We start from the raw sequence: 23123 nt of genomic DNA, 5'->3' as shown, positions 1-23123 counted from the left end.
TCATGAATCCTGTAGGGCTGTCAATAAATCCGTAAGAATATGAGGGGGTTGAAGATCTCTTCTGAAGAGCATGTTGCAAGGCATCCCAGTTATGCTCAATAATGTTCGTGTCTGCGGAGTTTAGTGACCAACAGAAGTGTTTAAGCTCAGAAGAGAGTTCCTGGAATCACTCTGTAGCAATTTTGGATGTGTGGGGGGTTGCATTGTCCTGCTGGAATTGCCCAAGTCCATTGGAATGCACAAAGGACATGAATGGATGCGAGTAATCAGACAGGATGCTTAAGTGTGTGTTACCTGTCAGAGTCGTATCTAGACGTATCTGGTCCCATATCACTCCAACTGCACATGCCCCACACTATTACAGAGCCTCCATCAGCTTGAACAGACCCCTGCTGACATGCAGTGTCCATGGACTCGTGAGGTTGTCTCCATAACCATACATGTCCATCTGCTTGATACAATTTGAAACGAGACTTGTCTGATCTGGCAACATGTTTTCAGTCATCAATAGTCCCATGTTGGTGTTGACGGGCCCAGGAGAGACATAGAGCTTTGTGTTGTGCTGCCATCAAGGGCCTTCGGTTCTGAAAGCCCATATCGATGATGATTCGTTGAATGGTTTGCACACTGTCTCTAGTTGATGGCCCAGCATTGAAATCTGCAACAGTTTGTGGAAGGGTTGCACTTCAGCCACATTGAATAATTCTCTTCAGTCGTTGTTGGTCGCATTCTTGCAGGATCTTTTTCCGGCCGCAGCGATGCCGGAGATTTGATGTTTTATCGGATTCCTGATATTCATGGTACACTCATGAAATGAAATGGTCGTACGGGAAAGTCACCTCTTCATCCCTACCTTGGAGCTGCTGTGTCCCGTTGCCCATGCGCCGACTATTATCACCACATTAAAACTGACTTAAATCTTGATAACCTGCCATTATAGCAGCAGTAACTGTTGCGACAACTGCGGCAGTCACTTGTCTTATAAGGGCATTGCCGACCTTAGTGGCGTATTCTGCCTGTTTACATATCTCTCTATTTGAATACACATGGCTATACCAGTTTCTTTCATGCTTCAGTGTATAAATTTCATTATGCTTTATTGTGAGAAATATTGGTGAGTTTTACTAGCAGAGATGGCCACCTATAATTCCATTATCTCTTTCTTGGCTGCATGGAATGCTTGGACATTGTCACTGTGGATGATGTGTGGAATATCATGTCTGTCAATAAATCTTTATAGCGCTCACAAAAATCAACCCATTGTTACATTGTCAACTAGCTCTAGGTGAATGGCTCTAATTGCAGCACAGATGAACATAACAATATAGCATTTAGTTGTGTTACTTTCGACGTTGGTGTATTACGGTCCTAGAAAATAAACACCAGTGATCTGGATGGATCTGCGCAGTCAGTGGAACTTTTGTTTCATGACTAACAAAGCAACACATTGTTTTATGTGGGAAGCCTGATAAATAACCTATGTGTTGCATTGGGCCTGTAGTATCCAGGAGGAAAAACGAAACTCTGAATGCACAATTCAGACTCCAAGGTGATGGAAACAGATATGAGTATGTATAGTTAAAAGCGTCATGAAATGATAGGTTCTGTCCAGGATACGTGGATGTCATTCTTCAATGGTTAATTTGGCATAATGCAGATGACCACCTAAATGCAAAAGTCTTTATCCAAAAAAGGACTGAGAGACTTTATTTTTAATCCAGTGAGTAGGTGCATGTTTTCCTTCAAAGTCTGATTACACAAAAGAGAAAAACCAGTGCTCTTTTACACCCGTTATCCAATAATGTCAAGTTGCTGCCATTTCTTCTGCTGTAAATTCACCATGCAAATTCAAATTTCTTTTACAGTCAAAGAAATTGGGCAACGACTCACAGCAGATTCCAGTAGGAACTAAATCTTTCAGTGTATATCAGTGGCTGAGTTGTCTGAGTAAGGAGGACCTCTGGATCTGAGAGTGAGTTTTTAGTTTCTCGCAAAGAAACAGGTGTGCTATACTTGGATATTCATTTAACCAGTGACAGTGCTGTTGTTTAAGACAAGGCTTCCCCGTACACCATGTGTCAATTCTATGTAAGGTTTGAGACATTTTTCCTTCTGACAAATTATCTCTGGGATTGTGTCTACCTCGACACAGTCTCCAATGGGATGGTGAAGTGTACTTGTGAATTTCTATTATGCAGTTGCATACGAAAATTTTCCAAGTATTGGGACTGTCTCGCAACCAAGCAATCAACACCATGGAATCAATCAAAAGAGTTGCTCTCCATATGTGTATGTTGGCAGCCTTGCAGTAGTAATGTTGAAGTCTCAACTCCATTATTGTTGCCAGCAGTTCATCATGGCAGCTAGTCAGCTTTTGCTGTACGTCAACTGAATATGAGACTCACTATTTACAGCGTACCTGACATACAACACCACACTATGTGTGCTCAGAAGCATCACAGAAAATGGGGTGCAAATGCTTTGCTCTTCAGAAATTTTGAGCCAGCTTGGTTTATAAATTTGTGATAGGCTTGAAAAGACTGACATCTAAATGTGCCACTGAGTGACAGGGTGCTAAGGGAGAATTTCATCCCACCCTAGTGTAAGTAGCAAAGTTCCTTGAACCAAAATTTTCTCTGTTACAGATACTGGTATTTCTAAGCCCAAGGGGTCATAAAAGCTAGCAGTTGTTTGTAACAGCTTTAATTTGACTACTGTGGGGGATTTTATTGATGATTTCATGCTGATCCACAAAAAATGTATTATCTACTGTATTCCACAAAACTCCCAACACGTGTGAAGGTATTGCGATCTCTTGTACATCTGACTTCCATATTCTGACAAGCTGCTGAGGCTTCAGCACCCATTTTAACGTAGCCAGCTGTATCTGACTCACAGGTGAGGTCAGTTAATAGTAAAGGGTTATTTTTGTATTTTTGCCTGCAGTGCCTGCTGCAAAATCATCCATGTAAGTGCTATGGCCTAATAAGGTGGTGGGAAAAGATACATTGACTGCATAAAATTCCTCGGGAAGTACTGAATCTTTTGCACCCGTTGATCGGTCGTGATCATTTCATATTCCTGTTGTCTTGAAATTCTAGGAGCTACATACTGCATTTCCCGATGATTGATTGATTGATTGATCGATTGATTGATTGAATGGCATGTTGATGAAGTTAATGTCGTCATACTTTATGGAAACTGTTGGGTGGTTTATACTAAGGATCCAGCTGAAGTTTGAAGGTACTAAATCCAGTGATGGGAAGGTGCATTTGGGCTTAGTGTCTTCAACAATTTTCCAGTGGTGATATCATTGTATCTTTCTGCTGGACTTTCTTTACCTTATTGCAATCTTGAACTCAGTGACCACATTGATCATGAAGTACACAGTAGGTTTCTGCCTTCCGTATGGACCTTTGTGCTGGTTGTTCTAACATAGATTGAACATAGATTGAATGTTGAGGGCTATTGTAGATGGTACAATCTTTATTGGTCTGCAAGTTTCCCTACCAATCTTTGCGCCCTCAGGGCCCCAGCTACATTCCTAACAAGAATTCTATCAGTTTGAAGGCTTTCGTTTCCAACACAGTACCCTCTTCGTATGAATTATCCAATGTCGACAAACATTTTCTGGAAAAGCACAAAATATCTTTGGAACTAAGAGTCAACCATATGTCTAGACATTGTCTGCTAGTGGCTGCAGAGCGTGAATGCAATTGTTGCATTCAGTAAATGTTAAGTCAAGAGATTACGGGTAACTGAATGTTATAGGTGTGACATCTTCAGGGTAATGAAGGTGCACATGGATGATTCAAACACTACAATATGCTTGTAAAATTTCATTCATTTGTTCTTAAGCATGTGCTGTTACAGTGATTTCTTGTACTGGATTCTTAGGATTCCCTTCGAACTACACTCAAAGAAGCAAATATTTGTTGAAAATTGATAAGTTCGGATCTGCAATGACAAAGGATTCATACCGTTCTGAGGAATGGTCTGAGTCTAATGGTTAATGACACTGGAAAATGATTCTAAGTTGGTTAGTGCCAGTTGAGTACTATGACTGCATGACAGTGTAGAAACCCCAGAAGACATTCTGTCAGCTGTGTTGTTTAAAAGTCTTCCCTGGATACTGTATTTTGCTTTCATAATTGCCTGCATCACGGGTTTTGTATAGTCTTCGCAAGCTAAGATATTGGCTTTATATTCTGCATCATCATATCAGTCTTGAACAGCTTTTCCCAAGGCCATTAAGCTAGCCAAAGTTTCCTGCAATCAACTGCTAATGTATTATGTATCTTTTTTGTGTGCAAAATCATTGAATAAATTTATTTTATTAACAAAGCATTTAGTGAAACTTCCTGGCAGATTAAAACTGTGTGCTGGACTGAGACTCGAACTCGGGACCTTTGCCTTTCGCGGGCAAGTGCTCTACCAATTCAGCTACCCAAGCACGACTCACGCCCCGTCCTCACGCCCACGAAAGGCAAAGGTCCTGAGTTCAAGTCTCGGTCCGTCACACAGTTTTAATCTGCCAGGAAGTTTCATATCAGCGTACACTCCACTGCAGAGTGAAAATATTCTGAAAGCATTTAGTGTTGGAATATTGCATTCCTTGCACACATTTCAACTTAGAGAGACAGTGGTTGTTTCAATATCTTTGCTCACATTTAATTTTAGTTATAGCATCACTAAAAGGTGTGAGCACTTGATAAACCTTCATTTCAACTTCCTCATTAGAGTCTGCTATGTACACATTACGTAAAATATATTTATTTTTCAGCATAATCTCCTTTCAGCTCCATACACTTTCGATAAGTTTGATACCCTTTTTATAATGAGAACTGTCTAACTCCTCAAAATATCCATTAACTGCCAACATCACATCTTCATTTGTTGAAAATCTTCAACCACCGAGCCATTTCTTCAAGTTTGGGGACAGAAAATAATCCGAGGGGGTAAATCTGGTGAATTGGGTGCATGAGGTAGCAATTCAAACTTTAATTCATTAATTTTGGCCATTGCAATAACAGATTGTGAGGTCTCTAAGAAACAACACTTTCTTCTTGGCCAAATGCAGCCATTTTTGCTTGATTTCTTCACCCAAACGTTGCTGTAAGTTCTCATAATACTTGCCAGTGATGGTTTTTCATTTTTCCAGAGAGTCAATGAAAAGTATCCCATGCGCATCCCAAAACACCGACGCCATGACCTTGCCTGCAGATGAAATTTTCTTTGCTTTCTTTGAAGTCAGTTCTCCAATTTGTGTCCATTGTTTTGATTGTTCTTTTGTCTCAGGAGTGAAGTGGGTGACGCATGTTTCATCCGTGGTTATGAAAGGCGCAAAAAATCAGCTTTGCTGCTGCGAAACTTCATTAAACACTCAATTGAAACATCTTCATGACACTGTTTTTGCTGAAGTGTAAACAAACCTTGCACACAGTTTTCTCATGTCCAAATTTTCAGATAATATGTGATGTACTGCACTTTGTGAAATGACTACTATGTCTACTAGCTCACGCACTTTCAGTCGACAACCATCCAGTACCGCTTTGTGAAATTTCTTCACCATTTCTTGAGTAGTCACGTCATTGGGTCGATCATTGCGATGCTTGTCCTGGCAGCTCGTATGGCCACGTTTACACTTAGGTACCCAATATTTTACTCTCCCAAAGGAAAATCTAGCTCAGCTTTAATATTGGCTGCACCGAGGCCTTTAAAAAAAATTGTATCACATAATGATGACCAATTTTCTCCATTTTCACAAGTTCACTCACAATGTTCACTATTGATGGCTGCCAAACAAATACTAAACAATGTGGCATCTTCAAACTTGAAACATATGCTTAATAAATTGTGCACTTTTTAATCAAGAGATATTTTTCAACAATGACTGCCATCTCTCGGTCAGGCCGGCTACTAATAGGACCACCCTCGTACATTACAATAATGAATGGAACCAAACTGAAATGACTGAGCTGAGAGTGTGGTTAGTTCACTACGCATGAAGAAATTTCATCATTTAGTGACTGTAAATCGATGTGTAATGCCTCATGAGTTATCAAAGACATCCCAGAGATTGTGAACATTCCCATTCCTGGCATTTTCTTGTATTTTGGCTCCAGAAAATATTTGGGAGAAAGTAGAAAGTGATTTAATATCCACCAACAACACACACCTTTTTTCTTACATTGAACTTGTAGATCGTGTAAGTTACAGAACTCCTTTAGTTACAAGTACAGAGAGCAGAGACACACAGATAAATCAGACATGCTGTTTAGTGACCCCCACAAGCTAGGTCGAAAAGTGCAAATTTCACCCAGTGGCATCCCAGAGGTGCTCAGTAGGATTAAAGTCAAGTGACCTGGCAGACAAAACAAAAGACATTCACAACTTTTGGAGTACCACACAAACAAACAGTTGTACATGATTGACAAGTAGGTTCCTATATTGTTCTGTACTGAGAGATGGTGACCAATATTTCTGGCCCTGTACCCTCCCCTGCAAACACCACCACATGAGAATACACTCATCGTCTGCCATCACAACAGTCCCCTACTGCCATGTGGGATGCATATCATTATGTTGCTTTTGATGTACTTGTATCCTGCCATTTACATGTACCAATGTGTAAGATGAGCCTATTTACCAAAGCTTATCGATCAAGGCAACTTTTTCCTCACAGTGGGGGTCAAGTCGTGGTGGGTTTTATGCCCATTCTAATCTCTGTGCTCTGTGGTGTATGGAGAGTAAGGTTCATCTATAGAGTCATGGGTTGTGTGACACCCAAGTGTGGGATTCTGATTGGTATGGCCATTCACTGTTTATTGTTGTCCAACACTGAAATGATGTGTGAATAACTGCACTTTGGCCCATCTATTCAGTTACAATCCCTCTCAAGAGGATGCCCGTTGCAGTTCAGTGTGGTGGTGAAAGTTTCTTTCTAATAGAAGTACACGTAGTGCACCTGTGATACATGGACATGTGAAAACATCAGTGCTGGTCAGCTTTAGAGATGTAATGTTCCATGCATTGCTCTCTCATGATCTGACTATGACCAAATGCTCTGGTACCATGTGTCATACGCGAGCTGTGCTCAACCATTATACTGATGGCTAATATTCTTATGCATTACCACCTTCAAAAATAAACCCATTGCAACAATGTTGAATGTAGGGCTGGTCAGTATTTTGGGGTAAAATATCCTGATCATGCACAGCCCTGAAATTATCCTCAATAGTGATGAGATGTCTCAGACATTCAAACATGATACCACTCCCAGAACAACTGACTCCCAGATGCTTGAGATGCTCATTGGTGCCTGCCTACTTCTACACTCTTCTAAGGCAATCATCAGGTGTCAGACAAATCCTGCAGCCTCTTTTGAAGAGAACCTGATGCCACTGATTCAAGTTCCATTTCAGGTTTCTTGTCACTTACGTTCTTCATGCATCATATTGTTGGGGGGGGGGGGTGGTGTTTATTCTGCTGTTCATGATGGACACTTGGAGGTCAAATTAATTGTATGGATATGGTTGCTTACTGTCTGCGTCAACAAGGCCCTTCCAATTTCCCCAAAAAATGCAGCCTTCAGTCCTGTTGCATTCTCCTTGTGGCATCTCCGAGCCATAATTTATAAGTAGTTTTGATCACCTGATGTTGTTGACTGCAATTGATCACTATGAGGCAGAGCTTAAATGTTTTGTTTCCTGTGACAGATTGAATATTCAAATTATATTACTATGGTGTTCACCAATCTGGCAAGTAACTTTGTGTTCCGATAACCCTTCTTCCCATGAAATGCCAATGCAGGCATGATGTAAGCTTGAAATGATCCTTTGAGGTATAATGAACTGATAGATAAGAGTATACAAGCCGCATTGTCCTGTTCATTGAGGGAGATACAGTGCGGTCCACTGAACTACAATCCCTAACACAAGTGGCTGATGTAGCAATTTCCTGTGGTCAAAATAATATTGTGAAAGAGGTTTCCAACTAGAAAAACAAAGACTGTGCAAACCCTGCATCACATACAGTAGGGGTATTTAGGAACACACCAAAAAAAGATACTGACATTGGAGCAAATTCGTGCAGTCCCTTCCCCTGTGTGAAACGTAAGAAACAGGTGAAGAGGCTACAGTGTGTTTCTTATGTGTAGCCATGTGACTTGGTCTCACCGCCGTTTGCCAATTTTGTCATAATACTTGATAACACCACTGAACATAGCTCTTCTGATATATATTGTTTCATAGCAAATTTCACCTTCATAGTGTGGTTTTTTATTTTTCATAAATCTGACACTTAGTGCCTTTGTGCAGTTAAGTATCCAATTGTTCTGGTAAAATATTAATGTTGTAAATGCTGCTGCAGTTACATTTTGCAGTATGTTGTCAATACTTTCAGTTTGCAGTGTACAAATTGTAAGAACCTTTATGTTACCTTTTGTTTGAGGAAAATAAAAATAGTTAAAATGTAAACAGAAGTTAAGGAAAGGTATAAAAAAAAGAAAAGGCAATATGCTTGAATTTTTACTGGCTCTACTAATGGTTTTCAAGAAATCATTTGAAGATATGTAGCTTCACTAATGTGAAATGATCCAGCCTCTGTTGCATTTACTTGTTTCCTTCTCTATATAAATACGTATTGCTGGTTAAAATTATAACATGCTTATCAAACCAAGGTAGCTTGTGCTTTTGTTCTTTCTCTTTTTCTGTTATGTTAATAACATAATTTTCTTATTTCTGCCCATTATAGTTTTCTTAAGACCGAAGATTAAAAATGCTTATTAATATTTTATATTGTAGCTTGTAATCTGTTTATTTGCCTTAATCAAAATGTTGCTTACTTTCCATAGTACAAGTAAGGTGGATGTCATTTATAATATGTGAGTAGTAATGTAACATTAATCATTAGAGAAATTTATATAAAATTTAAGAAAGGAAATTGTAGCATTATTCATGTGACAGACAAATTGCTGGGACAAACATCAAAAGCAGTGTTTTGCTGAGATAAATTGAGCTGCTATTAAATGGTAAATTTTTGTTCAGGTTCGCTGGTTTCAGCTCTGTGAATAATCTATCCAGATTTCAGAACTGTTGTGTATTCAATAAATCATTAAAAAAAGGTGATGACAGATTGCATACTGAAATAAGTTCCCCCATCCCATCTGATCCTCCCTTAAACTCCCCCCTCTCCATCCTTCCTTCTGTCCATGTGACCATCTGTCCCTCCCTATCCCTCTCCCTTCCACCCCTCTGTGTCTCTCACCCCCACCTCACTCCCCCCCTCCCATCTCCCCTCTCTCTCTCTGATGACTGCACACTCATTAGAATAAATGGAAGAAAAAAGTTATTTTTGTGTCCTTCAACCAATGAGTCAGTGAAGGTACAGTTTCTCTTCCCTTCATTTACAGTTTCATTTAATTCATTGCCATTTATCTTTGATATACTTCAGTGCTTATTCTTTTCATTTGCATTGCTTGATATTTTCAGGGTAATTTTGATAGCCATCTAAAAACAATATGTGAAATGACTGAGATTGGTGAAACTGTAGCTAGAGTTGAAATACTGTTAAATGAAGCTAGAGGTTTCCAAAAAATGTGTTTGGTAAGTACAACTATTTCACCTTTATTTATAATCGTAGTAAAAATTAGAATACATTGCAATTTTCCCCCATCAAAACATCTTCCCCTCCCCTCTTTTATTGCACTGCTTATCGGGAAGCTCCATAGCATGTGCAAGCTCACCACTAAGTTGCATTTATTAACTAATCTTACACTTTAAGCAGGTATAGTAAATATTCATTAGAAAAACCTTAATATTACAGATGGATATAGAACGAGCAGAAGAACTAATTACAACAGGACAGCAGCTTCTGTCCAGTCGTCATTATTGTCCATTGGATTGTGTTCAGCCGAAATGTGATGAACTTCAGCGTATGTGTGATATTCTTTCGGAAAGAATTAACTGCCGATTGGAAACTCTAGTAAAAAATAAAGAATTGCAGGATCGAATAGAGAAGGTAATGAACTGTTATCCTTGGAAATTGTTTGCTTCCTTTATACTTTCTTTTTTATTGTGTGTGTGTGTGTGTGTGTGTGTGTGTCTGTGAGGGAGGGGGGGGGGGAGAGGGAGAGAGATGGGCATTGTACCTTTGTTGTAGTCCGAAGACTGAGAAACGTGACACTACCCCCTAGAGTAAAGAAATGTTGGGTTGACTTTACAGGGAATCATGTATACAAAAGGTTATTGACTATTCCATGGAAATTGTCCTAAATGGTCAGTTATGTCATTTTGTGCTCATAAGTTTCTTTTTTTATTTTTAAAAAGTTCAAATGAATTTCAAATAATTTGAAAGCCTGCTAAATGCTCCATTTGAGTAATGGGATGCCTGTGATGTCACTAGCTAGTTCACTGCCCCTACTATTGTAAAGCTCATTCACAATAATATCTTTTTTTGGGAAATGGGTAACAAATGGTGCATAGTCCACATTGTACTAATAAACCTGTAAGAACCCCTTAAATATATAGTTTTTGAGTATTCCAAAGAATGAGATGTGTAAAAAGTGGTTGCACTGGCCAAATGCCTCGTTAATGAGGCACAAATTCCCTAACTTAAGGTAACATTAATTTACATCCGAGATATGCTTTCCCACTATTGCATGGAAAGACACAATGTCATTCAACACAATTAAACTCTTAGTGAAATTTTGAGAACTGACTGTCATTATACCCAGTATTACATGCAAGCTTCGGTAGCTCAATTGGTAGAGTGGTGGGCTGTAATAGTTTATAAGTGGTTATCTATTTCTCACTGGGTCAAATCTACCCTCAAGGAAAATTGTAACGAATTTTTAGACGAGTCGGCAGTCTTCTTGTAGGAAAACCAAACCACATTTACAATATTTCACAACACCGATTGGAAACGTAGTATTATTGAGTTTTCCCTGCTGTTTGCATGTGGTTACATTTACATTTGCAGTTCACAAGGGTCACCTTCAAGATGATTTCTAGTTAATGTGACCACACACATTTACTTTATTGGAAACAATACTTTTTTTTATCTCCGTACTGTCCAACTAGGATCCTTACTGTTAAAAGTTTCATTATCTTACGTAAAGATGACATAAGTCTGCTTCAGATACTGACGTTAGTTTCCACTCATAAATGTCCCACGTGTTTTATATCTTTCCATATACAAAATCTCATCACTCTGTACCTCATTGTACTATGGCCTGTGGTGATACGTTCACCACTAGCAGTGCTTTCCAAAAAAGTGAATTGTATGTGCTCAAATTAAATGCATTGATCCAAAGTTATCTATATCTCTGACCAAAATTAATGTGAGACTATAATAAATTCCACCATTGAACCAACTGCCACAATGAGTTCTTGCTAATGCTATTATCATGTTTCATGTAACATTTTAAAAAATTTATGACCTTGCCAGGATTCGAACTTATAAAAATTTATGATGTTGTGTAGATTCGAACCTGCAACCTTCTGATCCATAGTCAGACAGATTACTCATTGTGCCATGGAATCAACTCACACTGCACTACCTCTGCTCAGTATGTTGTATACGAGGAAGTCAATATAAGATGTGCCGAGAATTTTATTGTGCTTTGGGTCATAGTTCATGACTGCAGTGACAGTAAATGATGGCATGTTTTACAGGCCAAGCTCATCTTAGTTTCTGAAAGTGTATTTCACATGAATCTGACTGTCGATAATCTAGATATAAGATATGGATTCATTTTGAGTGAGTTTAATGATGATGTGGGGAGATTGGAAGATAATGCCCACCTTTGTGCATATTGCTGCTCTAGTGGAAGTAAACACATCAATTTCCAGAAGGTTTCCTCTATCAATATTCGCAAAATTCTTGTCCATTGTTACTTAAAAGTTGTAAATGCATTTTCCATAATTAAATAGCTAAATTGTCTGCAGAAGAAACACAAAGAAACATAGTGACTTTGGTGAACACCTGTAAAACACATATAGCTTTTTGTCTTACTCCTAGTCTGTGACATCACCAGAACTTCAGGCAGTAACTTAGCATTTTTGATCACATGGCCAATTACTGAAACTTAATCATTTCTGAACTTTGATTACATAAAAATAACATATATTTTGTGACAATATTGACCAAACAGACTATTTGAATGTTATAATCAGTCAGAATAACAGCAATCCAAACCATATTTTTAACATAGGAAAATCGTCTGTTATGGATATTTCCGGTAGTAGGGAGTGCCCATGTTTCAATTTTGTAGGCTGTTCATTGAGAACTAAACCACGCACACAAAGCAGCAAATATTGACAAGTGTTGCTTTATAATCATCTTGTCACTAATGCTCTACCTCAGAAGGACACAGAAATTGAAGTTGTTTCATGTTGTCAAGCATCGCCCATAATGAATACATCTACTTCTGTATTCTACAAACCACTGTGAAGTATGTCGGAGAGAGTACTTCTCATTATACTGTGTTTTAGGACTTTAGAGTAAAATTGTCACCAGTTTAACAATTACAAATTTATTGCATTTTATCGTTTTCAATAGAGCAATCTGCCATCTTCAGAAGTCAACAAAATGTGGGATGTTATATGGGGTGTACATGAAGTCCGGGAACACTTTCAATTATTTATTGCACAAGAACCGTGTTGGAGTTCGACAAAAACAAGTGTGCTACAGCTGTTCAACGGATGTTTAGAACCAAGAATGGTAAGAAGAAGAAAGAAAACAGGCATTCTACGGATCGGAGCGTGGAATGTCAAATACCTTAATCGAGCAGGTAGGTTAGAAAATTTAAAAAAGGAAATGGATTGGTTAAAGTTAGATATAGTGGGAATTAGTGAAGTTCGGTGGCAGGAGGAACAAGACTTTTGGTCAGGTGAATACAGGATTATAAATACAAAATCAATTAGGAGTAATGCAGGAGTAGGTTTAATAATCAATAAAAAAAAAAAAAATAGGAGTGCAGGTAAGCTACTACAAACAGCATAGTGAACGCATTATTGTGGCCAAGATAGACACGAAACCCATGCCTGATACAGTAGTACAAGTTTATATGCCAACTAGCTCTGCAGATGATGAAGAAATTGATGAAATGTATGATGAGATAAAAGAAATTATTCAGGTAGTGAAAGGAGATGAAAATTTAATAGTCATGGGTGACTGGCATTCAATAGTAGGAAAAGGGAGAGACTGAAACGTAGTAGGTGAATATGGATTGGAGCTAAGAAATGAAAGAGGAAGCCGCCTGGTAGAATTTTGCACAGAGCACAACTTAATCATAGCTAATACTTGGTTCAAGAATCATGAAAGAAGGTTGTATACCTGGAAGAAGCCTGGAGATACTAGAAGGTATCAGATAGATTATGTAATGGTAAGACAGAGATTTAGGAACCAGATTTTAAATTGTAGCACATTTCCAGGGGCAGATGTGGACTCTGACCACAATCTATTGGTTATGAACTGTAGATTAAAACTGAAGAAACTGCAAAAAGGTGGGAATTTAAGGAGATGGGACCTGGATAAACTGACTAAGCCAGAGGTTGTACAGAGTTTCAAGGAGAGCATAATGGAACAATTGACAGGAATGGGGGAAAGAAATACAGTAGAAGAAGAATGGGTAGCTTTGAGGGATGAAATAGTGAAGGCAGCAGAGGATCAAGTAGGTAAAAAGATGAGGGCTAGTAGAAATCCTTGGATAACAGAAAAAAATATTGAATTTAATTGATGAAAGAAGAAAATACAAAAATTCAGTAAATGAATCAGGTAAAAAGGAATACAAACGTCTCAAAAATGAGATTGACATGAAGTGCAGAATGGCTAAGCAGGAATCGCTAGAGGACAAATGTAAAGATGTAGAGGATTATCTCACGAGGGTTAAGATAGATACTGCCTACAGGAAAATTAAAGAGACCTTTGGAGAAAAGAGAACCACTTGTATGAATATCAATAGCTCAGATGGAAACCCAGTTCTAAGCAAAGAAGGGAAAGCAGAAAGGTGGAAGGAGTATATAGAGGGTCTATACAAGGGCGATGTACTTCAGGGCAATATTATGGAAATGGAAGAGGATGCAGATGAAGATGAAATGGGAGATATGATACTGCGTGAAGAGTTGACAGAGCACTGAAAGATCTGAGTCGAAACAAGGCTCCAGGAGTAGACAACATTCCATTAGAACTACTGACAGCCTTGGGAGAGCCAGTCCTGACAAAACTCTACCACCTGCTGAGCAAGATGTATGTGGCAGGCGAAATACCCTCAGACTTCAAGAAGAATATAATAATTCTAATCCCAAAGAAAGCAGGTGTTGACAGATGTAAAAATTACCGGACTATCAGTTTAATAAGTCACAGCTGCAAAATACTAACACGAATTCTTTACAGACAAATGGAAAAACTGGTAGAAGCCAACCTCGGGGAAGATCAGTTTGGATTCCGTAGAAATATCGGAACACATGAGGCAATACTGACCCTACGACTTACCATAGAAGAAAGATTAAAGAAAGGCAAACCTTGATTCCTACCATTTGTAGACTTGGAGAAAGCTTTTGACAATATTGACTGGAATTCTCTCTTTCAAATTCTAAAGGTGGCAGGGGTAAAATACAGGGAGCGGAAGGCTATTTACAATTTGTACAGAAACCAGATGGCAGTTACAAGAGTCGAGGGGCATGAAAGGGAAGCAGTCGTTGGGAATGAAGTGAGACAGGGTTGTAGCCTCTCCCTGATGTTATTCAATCTGTATATTGAGCAAGCAGTAAAGGAAACAAAATAAAAGTTCGGAGTATGTATTAAAATCCATGGAGAAGAAATAAAAACTTTGAGGTTTGCCGATGACATTGTAATTCTGTCAGAGACAGCAAAGGACTTGGATGAGCAGTTGAACGAAATGGACAGTGTCTTGAAAGGAGGATATGAGATGAAGATCAACAAAAGCAACATGAGGATAATGGAATGTAGTCGAGTTAACTCGGGTGATGTTGAGGGAATTAAATTAGGAAATGAGACACTTAAAGTGGTAAAGGAGTTTTGCTATTTGGGGAGCAAAATAACTGATGATGGTTGAAGTAGAGAGGATATAAAATGTAGAGTGGCAATGGCAAGGAAAGCGTTTCTGAAGAAGAGAAATTTGTTAACATCTAGTATGGATTTAAATGTCAGGAAGTCGTTTCTGAAAGTATTTGTATGGAGTGTAGCCATGTATGGAAGTGAAAGATGGACGATAAATAGTTTGGACAAGAAGAGACTAGAAGCTTTCGAAATGTGATGCTGCAGAAGAATGCTGAATATTTGATGGGTAGATCACATAACTAATGAGGAGGTATTGAATAGCATTGGGGAGAAGAGAAGTTTGTGGCACAACTTGACTAGGAGAAGGGATCAGTCGGTAGGACATGTTTTGAGGCATCAAGGGATCATCAATTTAGTATTGGAGGGCATCGTGGAGGGTAAAAATCGTAGAGGGAGACCAAGAGATGAATACACTAAACAGATTCAGAAGGATGTAGGTTGCAGTAGTTACTGGGAGATGAAGAAGCTTGCACAGGATAGAGTAGCATTGAGAACTGCATCAAACCAGTCTCAGGACTGAAGACCACAACAACAACAACAACAACAACATGGTAAGAAGCCACCAACAAGGAAGGCCATTTACCACTGGCACAACAAATTCGTTACTACGGGTTGCTTGCACCCAGCAAAGAGAAGCGGATGTCCCAGTGTGAGTGAAGTAAATGTGGAACACCTACAAGAGACATTCATTGGAAAGTCCTGCGACAGAAGCTGTCTATGAAACAATTCAAATTGGAGCTAGTGCTGAAAGTCAGCGATGATGACAATGACAAGCCTTTTGAGTTTTGTTCTTAGTTGCAGCAGTCGAATGAGGATGGGAATGGCATTGTTGATCACCTAATTTTTAGCGTCGAAGCCACTTTTCACATTTTCATCATGAAGTTCATGGGTCCCTGAACACTGAGCTGCTGCATTAAGGGATTGGCTGCGCCACAGAAGTGGACAGTTGTTTCGTGAAATGGCCTCCCCGATCACCAGATCTCACTCCTTGTGACTTTTTTCTGTGGGGACACATTAAAGATTTGGTGTATGTACTGCCTCTGCCACGTGATGTAGCAGAGCTCTGGGAGAGAATACCGGAAGCGACTGCAATAGATAATTTAAAGTGTTCCTGGACTTTTTTAACACCCTGTATATTGTTAGAAGTTCACCCGCACATGTATGTAAAGTATAAGAAGGATATTACAGAAACATGCTTAATATTCGTTTAGCAGCTGTCAGTATCTTCTTCTCAGAAGCATAATGCCATTACATGTCCAAAAATGTACATACCATATGTGATTGTTGTATGCACACATTGATAATTTACAGTAAATGAATTGTATTTATATACACAGTCAAATTGTGCTGGCAGTAAGGAACATATATAAAAGCATATTAAAAGTACAACTAAACAATGTAGGAAAATATAGTTTGCTACTTACTGTAAAGAAGAGACGTCAAGCTGCAGACAGGCATGATTAAAAGACACTCACATATAGCTTTCGACCACAGCCTTAGTCAGTAAATAGGGAGACACACACACACACACACACACACACACACACACACACACACACACACACACGACCACCAACTCCAGCATCTCAGCCTGAAATGCAACATCACGTGGGATGCAAGCAGCAGTCTGGAAAGGGTGGGGAAGGGGAAGGGATAGTAGTCTGTGGGTAGGGAAAGAGATTAATGCTGTCTGGTGGACTAGACTGCCAACAGGCGCAGCATCAGGAGGTTGTAGGGCAGAGAGGTGGGAAAGAAAGGAGCAAAAATGGAAAGGCGTGGGGAAAGATAGGTGGATGTGTTGGCAGAGGGCTGCAAATAAACTGCGTTGGGAGCTGAGAATGGGGAGGAAATGATAGGTCAGAGGGGGTGGAAACTATTGGGTGGAGAGTGTGGGGAAACTATGGTTCCATAGGTTGAGGGTGGGATAATGATGGGAGAGGAGAATATGTTGTAAGGATAACTGCCATCTGTGCAGTTCAAAAAAGCTGGTGGTAAAGGGAAAGTTCCAGATAACTCGGGTAGTGAAGCAGCCATTGAAATCAAGTGTGTTCTGTTCAGTTGTAAGCTGTGCCACAGGGTGATTTACTTTGCTCTTGATCACAGTTTGGCAGTGACCGTTCATGCTGGTGGACAGCTGGTTTGTAGTCATACCAATATAAAAAGCTGTGCAATGATTGAAGCAGAGCTGGTAAGTGACATAGCTGCTTTCACATGTGGCCTGCCCCTGATGAGGTCATCTTTACTGACAAGGGCTGTGGCTGATAGCTATATGTGAGTGTCTTTTAATCGTGCATGTCTGCAACTTTACGTGTTTGCTTTGCGGTAAGTAGCAATCGTGTCTTTTCCTACATTGTTGACATTCCTACCTGGAGTTTCCATTGTTTGATTAAAAGTATAACTATGGTATACAAGGGAAATTATACATCATAGATATAAAAAAAAATATGGTACATAATTCCATATAAGCTGTTGCTGATAGTAATTAGGTTCCCTTCCCATTCAATTTGTGTATGAAGATTGGGCAGAGTGAGTGCTTAAAAGTTGGCTTTTGTTGGATAGTTGGTGTTTATCTTTATATGCTGGTTAATGTTTTTCAGCTTCTCTGTGAACACATTCTTGGGTCAAAGCTCCCTGTGACCATTTATGCTGCCCATTTTTGTATATATTCAATCTCCCCTCTTAGTCCTGTTTGTTGTGTGTGTCCCATACACTTGAGCAATAAGAGAGTTTTGTAAGCAACCTCCTTTGCAGACTGTTTGTATTTTCCAGGTATCATTCTGGTGAACTGAAATCTGACATCATTTTGCATGCAGCCGAGTCTGACCATTCTGTTTAATATCCCTAAAATTACTACTCCCAGGTGTTTGTAGTTCACTGATTCCAGCTGTGATTTACTGATATCATAGTCTTAGGATACAGTGTTTTTGTGTTTTGTGAACTGTAAGAGTTTTCATTTCTGCACATTTAAAGCCGATTACAAATCTTTGCTCCACTTTGAAATCTTATCAAGATCTACCCGATTTTTGCACCTTTGTTCTAGACAATATTTCATGATAGGTAACTGCATCATCTACAAAAAGTCAGAGGTTCTATATCTAAATCATCCAGCACTGGTGCAAGAATTAAACTGGGGTAGTGCTATTAGATTGTCGTTTGTAAAAGACCATTTGAAAATGGAGAAGAATGCTTCTACTTTTGATTCAGTTGCAGCTCCTGTGTCATCCATGTGTGTCTGGACACTAAATTTAGTGCCATGTACCTCCTGTACACGTGGCTAGAATTTCTTTGGTTTTGTGAGAGATCTTTTGATGAGACTGTGATACATTAGTCATTGAAGAGTTCAGGGATTATCCTTTTCATGGCCAAATGCGTTTCCTTTAGCATGTCTTCATCAATAACCCTATGCTTTGTTTTACACCTTGTTTGCAGTAGACACTGTTTCCTTAACAGAGACTAGTCACTGTGGATGGCTCCTTTCATCCTGTACTGTTTTACTAGGCACACTTTCTGAATGCTTGGTCAGTTATACTTCTAAACTTGACTACAGTTCCTCTACATGTTTCTGCCAGAGGCAAATGTTTCAAGTTCCTATTGAAATATGACACTACTATATCTTAATGTAGTTTACTAAACATGTAAATCTTTCAATTTGTTTTCATTATTATGAAAAGGAAAGTTCCCACTCACTATATAGCAGAGATGCTGCATCACAGATAGGCACAACAAAAAGACTGTCACTGTATAAGCTTTTGGTCTTAGGCCTTTGTCGAAAATAGACATGCCCTACACGAGCACGAGCCCACTCGCATGAGCACGAGCACACTCACACGCACACACGAGCGCACTCACGCGAGCACACTCACGCGAGCACGCACGCACACACACACACACACACACACACACACACACACACACACACACACACACGAGCACACACACACACACACGTCTCCAGCCTTTGGCAGCTGAAGCCACACTGTGAGCAACAGCAGCGTGCATGACAGGAGAGGCAACTGGGTGGGTGTAAGGAGGAGGCTGAGGCGGGGAGGGGGAGGGATATCAGGGTAGGGGTGGGGCACAGTGAAGTGCTGTTGCAGAGCACGCAAGGACGAGGTGGAGAGAGAGTTGGGCAGCTAGTTGCAGTAGGGAGGTTAGACAGGAGCAGGGGAAAGGTGGGTTTGGGGGGTGGGGGGCAGGAAAGGAGAGAAGTAAAAAAGACTGGGTGCATTGGTGGAATGAGGGCTGTGTAGTGCTGGAATGGGGACAGGGAAGTGGCTGGATGGGTGCAAAAGATGAGTAACGAAGGTTGAGGCCAGGAGGGTTATGGAAACATCGGATATATTGCAGGGAGAGTTCTCACCTGCACAATTGAGAATAACTGGTGTTGGTGGGAAAGATACATATGGCACAGGCTGTGAAGCAGTCATTGAAATGAAGTGTCGTGTTGAACAGCGTGCTCAGCAACAGGATGGTTCAGTTGTTTCTTCACCACAGTTTGTTTGTGGCAATTCATGTGAATAGCTAGCTTGTTGGTTGTCATTCTCACATAGAATGCAGCACAGTGGTTGCAGCTTAACTTGTAGATCACATGACTGGTTTGACAGGTAGCCCTGCCTTTGATGGGATAGGCAGTGTTTGTGACCGGACTGGAGTAGGTGGTGGTGGGAGGCTGTATGGGACAGGTCTTGCACCTAGGTCTATTATAGGGATATGAGTCATGAGGTAAGGGGTTGGGAGCAGGGGCTGTGTAGGGATGGACTAGTATATTGGGTAGGTTTGGTGGATGGCGGAATATCATTGTGGGAGGGGTGGGAAGGATAGTGGGCAGGACATTTCTGATTTCAGGGCACAATGAGAGGTAGTCGAAACCCTGGTGGAGAATGTAATTGAGTTTGCTCTAGTCCTGCATTGTTCTGAGCTAAGAGGGGAATGCTCCTCTGTGGCCGGACAGTGAGACTTGGGAAGAGGTGGGAGACTGGAATGATAAGGCACAGGACATTTATTTTTGTACAATGTTTGGAGGATAATTACCGTATGTGAATTCTTCAGAGAGACCCTTGGTATATTTCAAGAGGGACCACTCGTTACTGTAGATGTGATGACAACGGATGGCTAGGCTGTATGGAAGGAACTTCTTGGTATGGAACGGGTGGCAGCTGTTGAAGTGGTAATATTGCATGTGGTTAGTAGGTCTGATATGGACAGAGGTAATGATGTAGCCATCTTTGAGATGGAGGTCAACATTTAGGAATGTAGTTTGTAGGGTTGAGTAAGACCAAGTGAAGCCAATGGGGGTTAAGCTGTTGAGCTTCTGGAGGAATGCAGATAGGATATCCTCCCCCTCGATTCAGATCACAAAGATGTCATTAGTGCACCTGAACCAGGTGTGGGGTTTAGTATTCTGGGTGTTCAGGAAGGATTCCTCTAGATGACCCATGAATAGGTTGGCATAGGATGGTCCCATGCAGGTACCCATAGCGGTACCCCAGATTTGTTTGTAGGTAATGCCTTCAAAGGAGAAATAATTATGGGTGAGGATATAGTTTGTCATGGCGACTAGGGAGGATGTTGTTGGTTTGTAATCCATTGGGTGTTAGTGTAAAGGGAGGTGGTATTAATAGTGACAAGCAGGGCACCATGTGTTAAAGGAACACGAACTGTGGAGAGTCGGAGAAAATGGCTGGTCTATATAGGAGGGTAGGTTCTGGAAATAGGCTGAAGGTGTTGATCTATTAGAGCACAGATTCTCTTAGTGGAGGCACAGCAATTGGCCAAAATACGGCATCTTGGGTGGTTGGGTTTATGGACTTTAGGAAGCATGTAGAAGGTAGTAGTCTAGGGAGTGGTAGAGGTGAGGGCAGACATGGACTTCGGGGAGAGGTTTTGGGATGGGCCTAAAGATTTGAGGAGAAGCTGAGGTCCTGCTGGATTTCTGGAATGGGATCACAGTGGCAAGGTTTGTAGGTGGATGTATCTGACAGCTGGCAGAGTCCTTCTGCCAGGTAATCCTTGCATTTCAAAATAACAGTGCTGGAGCCTTTGTCTGCAGGTAGCGTTATAAGGTCGGGATCAGTTTTTAGGTGGTCGACTGCAGTTCTTTCTGCAGATGTAAGGTTAGTTTGCATTTGGGGAACGATGATGAGGCAAGTTTTGAGGTTAAGAAATTCTGGAAAGTTAAGAGGGGGTGGTGATTTGGGGGTAGTGGGGGTGGATCATGGTTGGATGGAGGAGTGGACTCAGTCAGATAGGGTTCAACATTGTTCTTTGATTGGGTTGGTGGTGAAAAAGTGTTCCCCAATGTAGGGACTGGGAGGAGGAGAGAAGGTCTTTAACAAGTCCTACATGATTGAATTTGTGAGTGGGGCAAAAGGTGAGACCTTTGGAAAGGACTGATATTTCTGTGGGGCTAAGGCTTCTGGAGGAAAGGTTCATGGATGTGTTTCTGGTCTGTTTAGGTTCTGGATTCTGTGTGGTGGTGGGAGGGAGTTTTGGAGAGTGGAGTAAATGTTTTAATTCCTATTTTTTCTTTGTGAGTGCTTCTACTGCTTTGTGATTGTTGATACCAGTTTTAATGTGGACATCCTGAAATAGCCAGTTCCATTTTTCTCCTGTTAGCTCTAATGTATCTCAATCATGAGTGAGTTTCAGAGAAGACATGTATTATTGTTTCACAAGATGTCTGTAACATTTGTCACTTACAAAACTGACAAAACTGTAACTATCCCAGTCAAGTTTTGTATGATTAAAACTTTCTCTGATGACATTATGATTGGGAAAGTTATATTCTAGTGAATTTAGGTTTTCTATAGAATGTTTGGTCTCATCTGGTGGCAAGTCTGGTGATTGATGAAGGAACTGAATTATAAATTTTGCCCATTATTCATACTGAATCTTCTCCAAACAACCTCGCCTTCAGCTTCAATTTTGATCTCAGTGGATCTGAATTTGTTGTCTGCGTTGATGAATAGTTCGCCTCTATTTCCATTTAGCATACCCTCTTGATGTTCAGTTAGATTAGCTTTGCCCCAAAAATTTCCTTGATATCAGTTTTGTGCTTTAGTCAGCTTTCTGTTTGTCCTGTGTGAGCTCCACAACTTTTTAGGGACACTTCAAACAATGATGATATGTGGGGAATGCTTGGGCAATTAACTGCTAGGATTTCATGTCTCATCTACATGGGGGTTTTGTGTGTGTGTGGGGGGGGGGGGGGGGGGGATTGGCTTTGGATCCTACACTATTGCTTTGAGGGGCACACCCTATGATGAATTTCTTGGGTATCTTGAACTCCTAGCATATACAGCTGTTAACAATATTAGTGACATCTGTGTGTTGTGTGTGTTTTTTTTTTTAAATATTGGATGAACTGTTTTTACTTCACATGAAGAAGAGTAGACCATTCAATAGCGTTTACAAAGGAGTTGTAAATCCAGTAGCCTCTTTCTGTATAAATATCAGTTGTATATTTTCTTTCCTCTTTACCTCTTTTTGGATTTGTTTCTGCTGAGGTTTATGGTTAGCACTCTTTGTGTTGTATGTGCCTTGACTGCCTGTTCTGTGCCAACATCCTTATCTCAGGGGAGAACTTACACCCAATGCCCTCAGTTATTTGTTCGATATATTCCAATCTTTGTCTACCTCGACAGTTTTTATTCTCTACACCTCCTTCCAGTTCCATGATGTCTTTACATGTTTGCTACCGTCCTTTTCTTGTTCTTGTCAATGTTTTTCATATATTTCTTTGCTTACCAATCCTGTGGAGAACTCATTTATTTTCTTATCACTTCATCTAATATTCATCATCATTCTACAACACCACATTGCAAATGCTTGGATTTTCTTCTTTTCTGGTTTCCCCAATATCAGTGATTCAGTTCCATTCAGCATTTTGTTCCTGATGTACATTCTATGAAATTTTTTCCTCAAATTAGGCTCTTGTTTAATAGTAATAGAGCTTTTTGGCCACAAATGTCCTCTGTGCCTCTGCTAGACTACTTTTTATGTCCTCCTTGCTCCATCTGTCATAGGTTATTTTGTTTCCA

General features: G+C 40.2%; 1 protein-coding gene across 1 annotated transcript in view; it reads left to right on the top strand.

Annotated features, from left to right (window-relative positions):
- The window catches only part of LOC126194677 (guanine nucleotide exchange factor DBS-like), a 373302-nt gene that overhangs the window by 227706 nt on the left and 122473 nt on the right, over positions 1-23123 (top strand). The window contains exons 10-11 of the mRNA XM_049932882.1: positions 9492-9605; positions 9826-10020. Of these exons, the coding sequence (XP_049788839.1) occupies positions 9492-9605; positions 9826-10020 (309 nt within the window). The remainder of the gene's footprint in view (positions 1-9491; positions 9606-9825; positions 10021-23123) is intronic.

Source organism: Schistocerca nitens, chromosome 1, assembly GCF_023898315.1.
Source record: "Schistocerca nitens isolate TAMUIC-IGC-003100 chromosome 1, iqSchNite1.1, whole genome shotgun sequence".
NCBI classification, from domain to species: Eukaryota; Metazoa; Arthropoda; class Insecta; order Orthoptera; family Acrididae; genus Schistocerca; species Schistocerca nitens.
The sequence above is the reverse complement of the archived record's forward strand: the minus strand, read 5'-3'. Positions and strand labels throughout refer to the sequence as shown.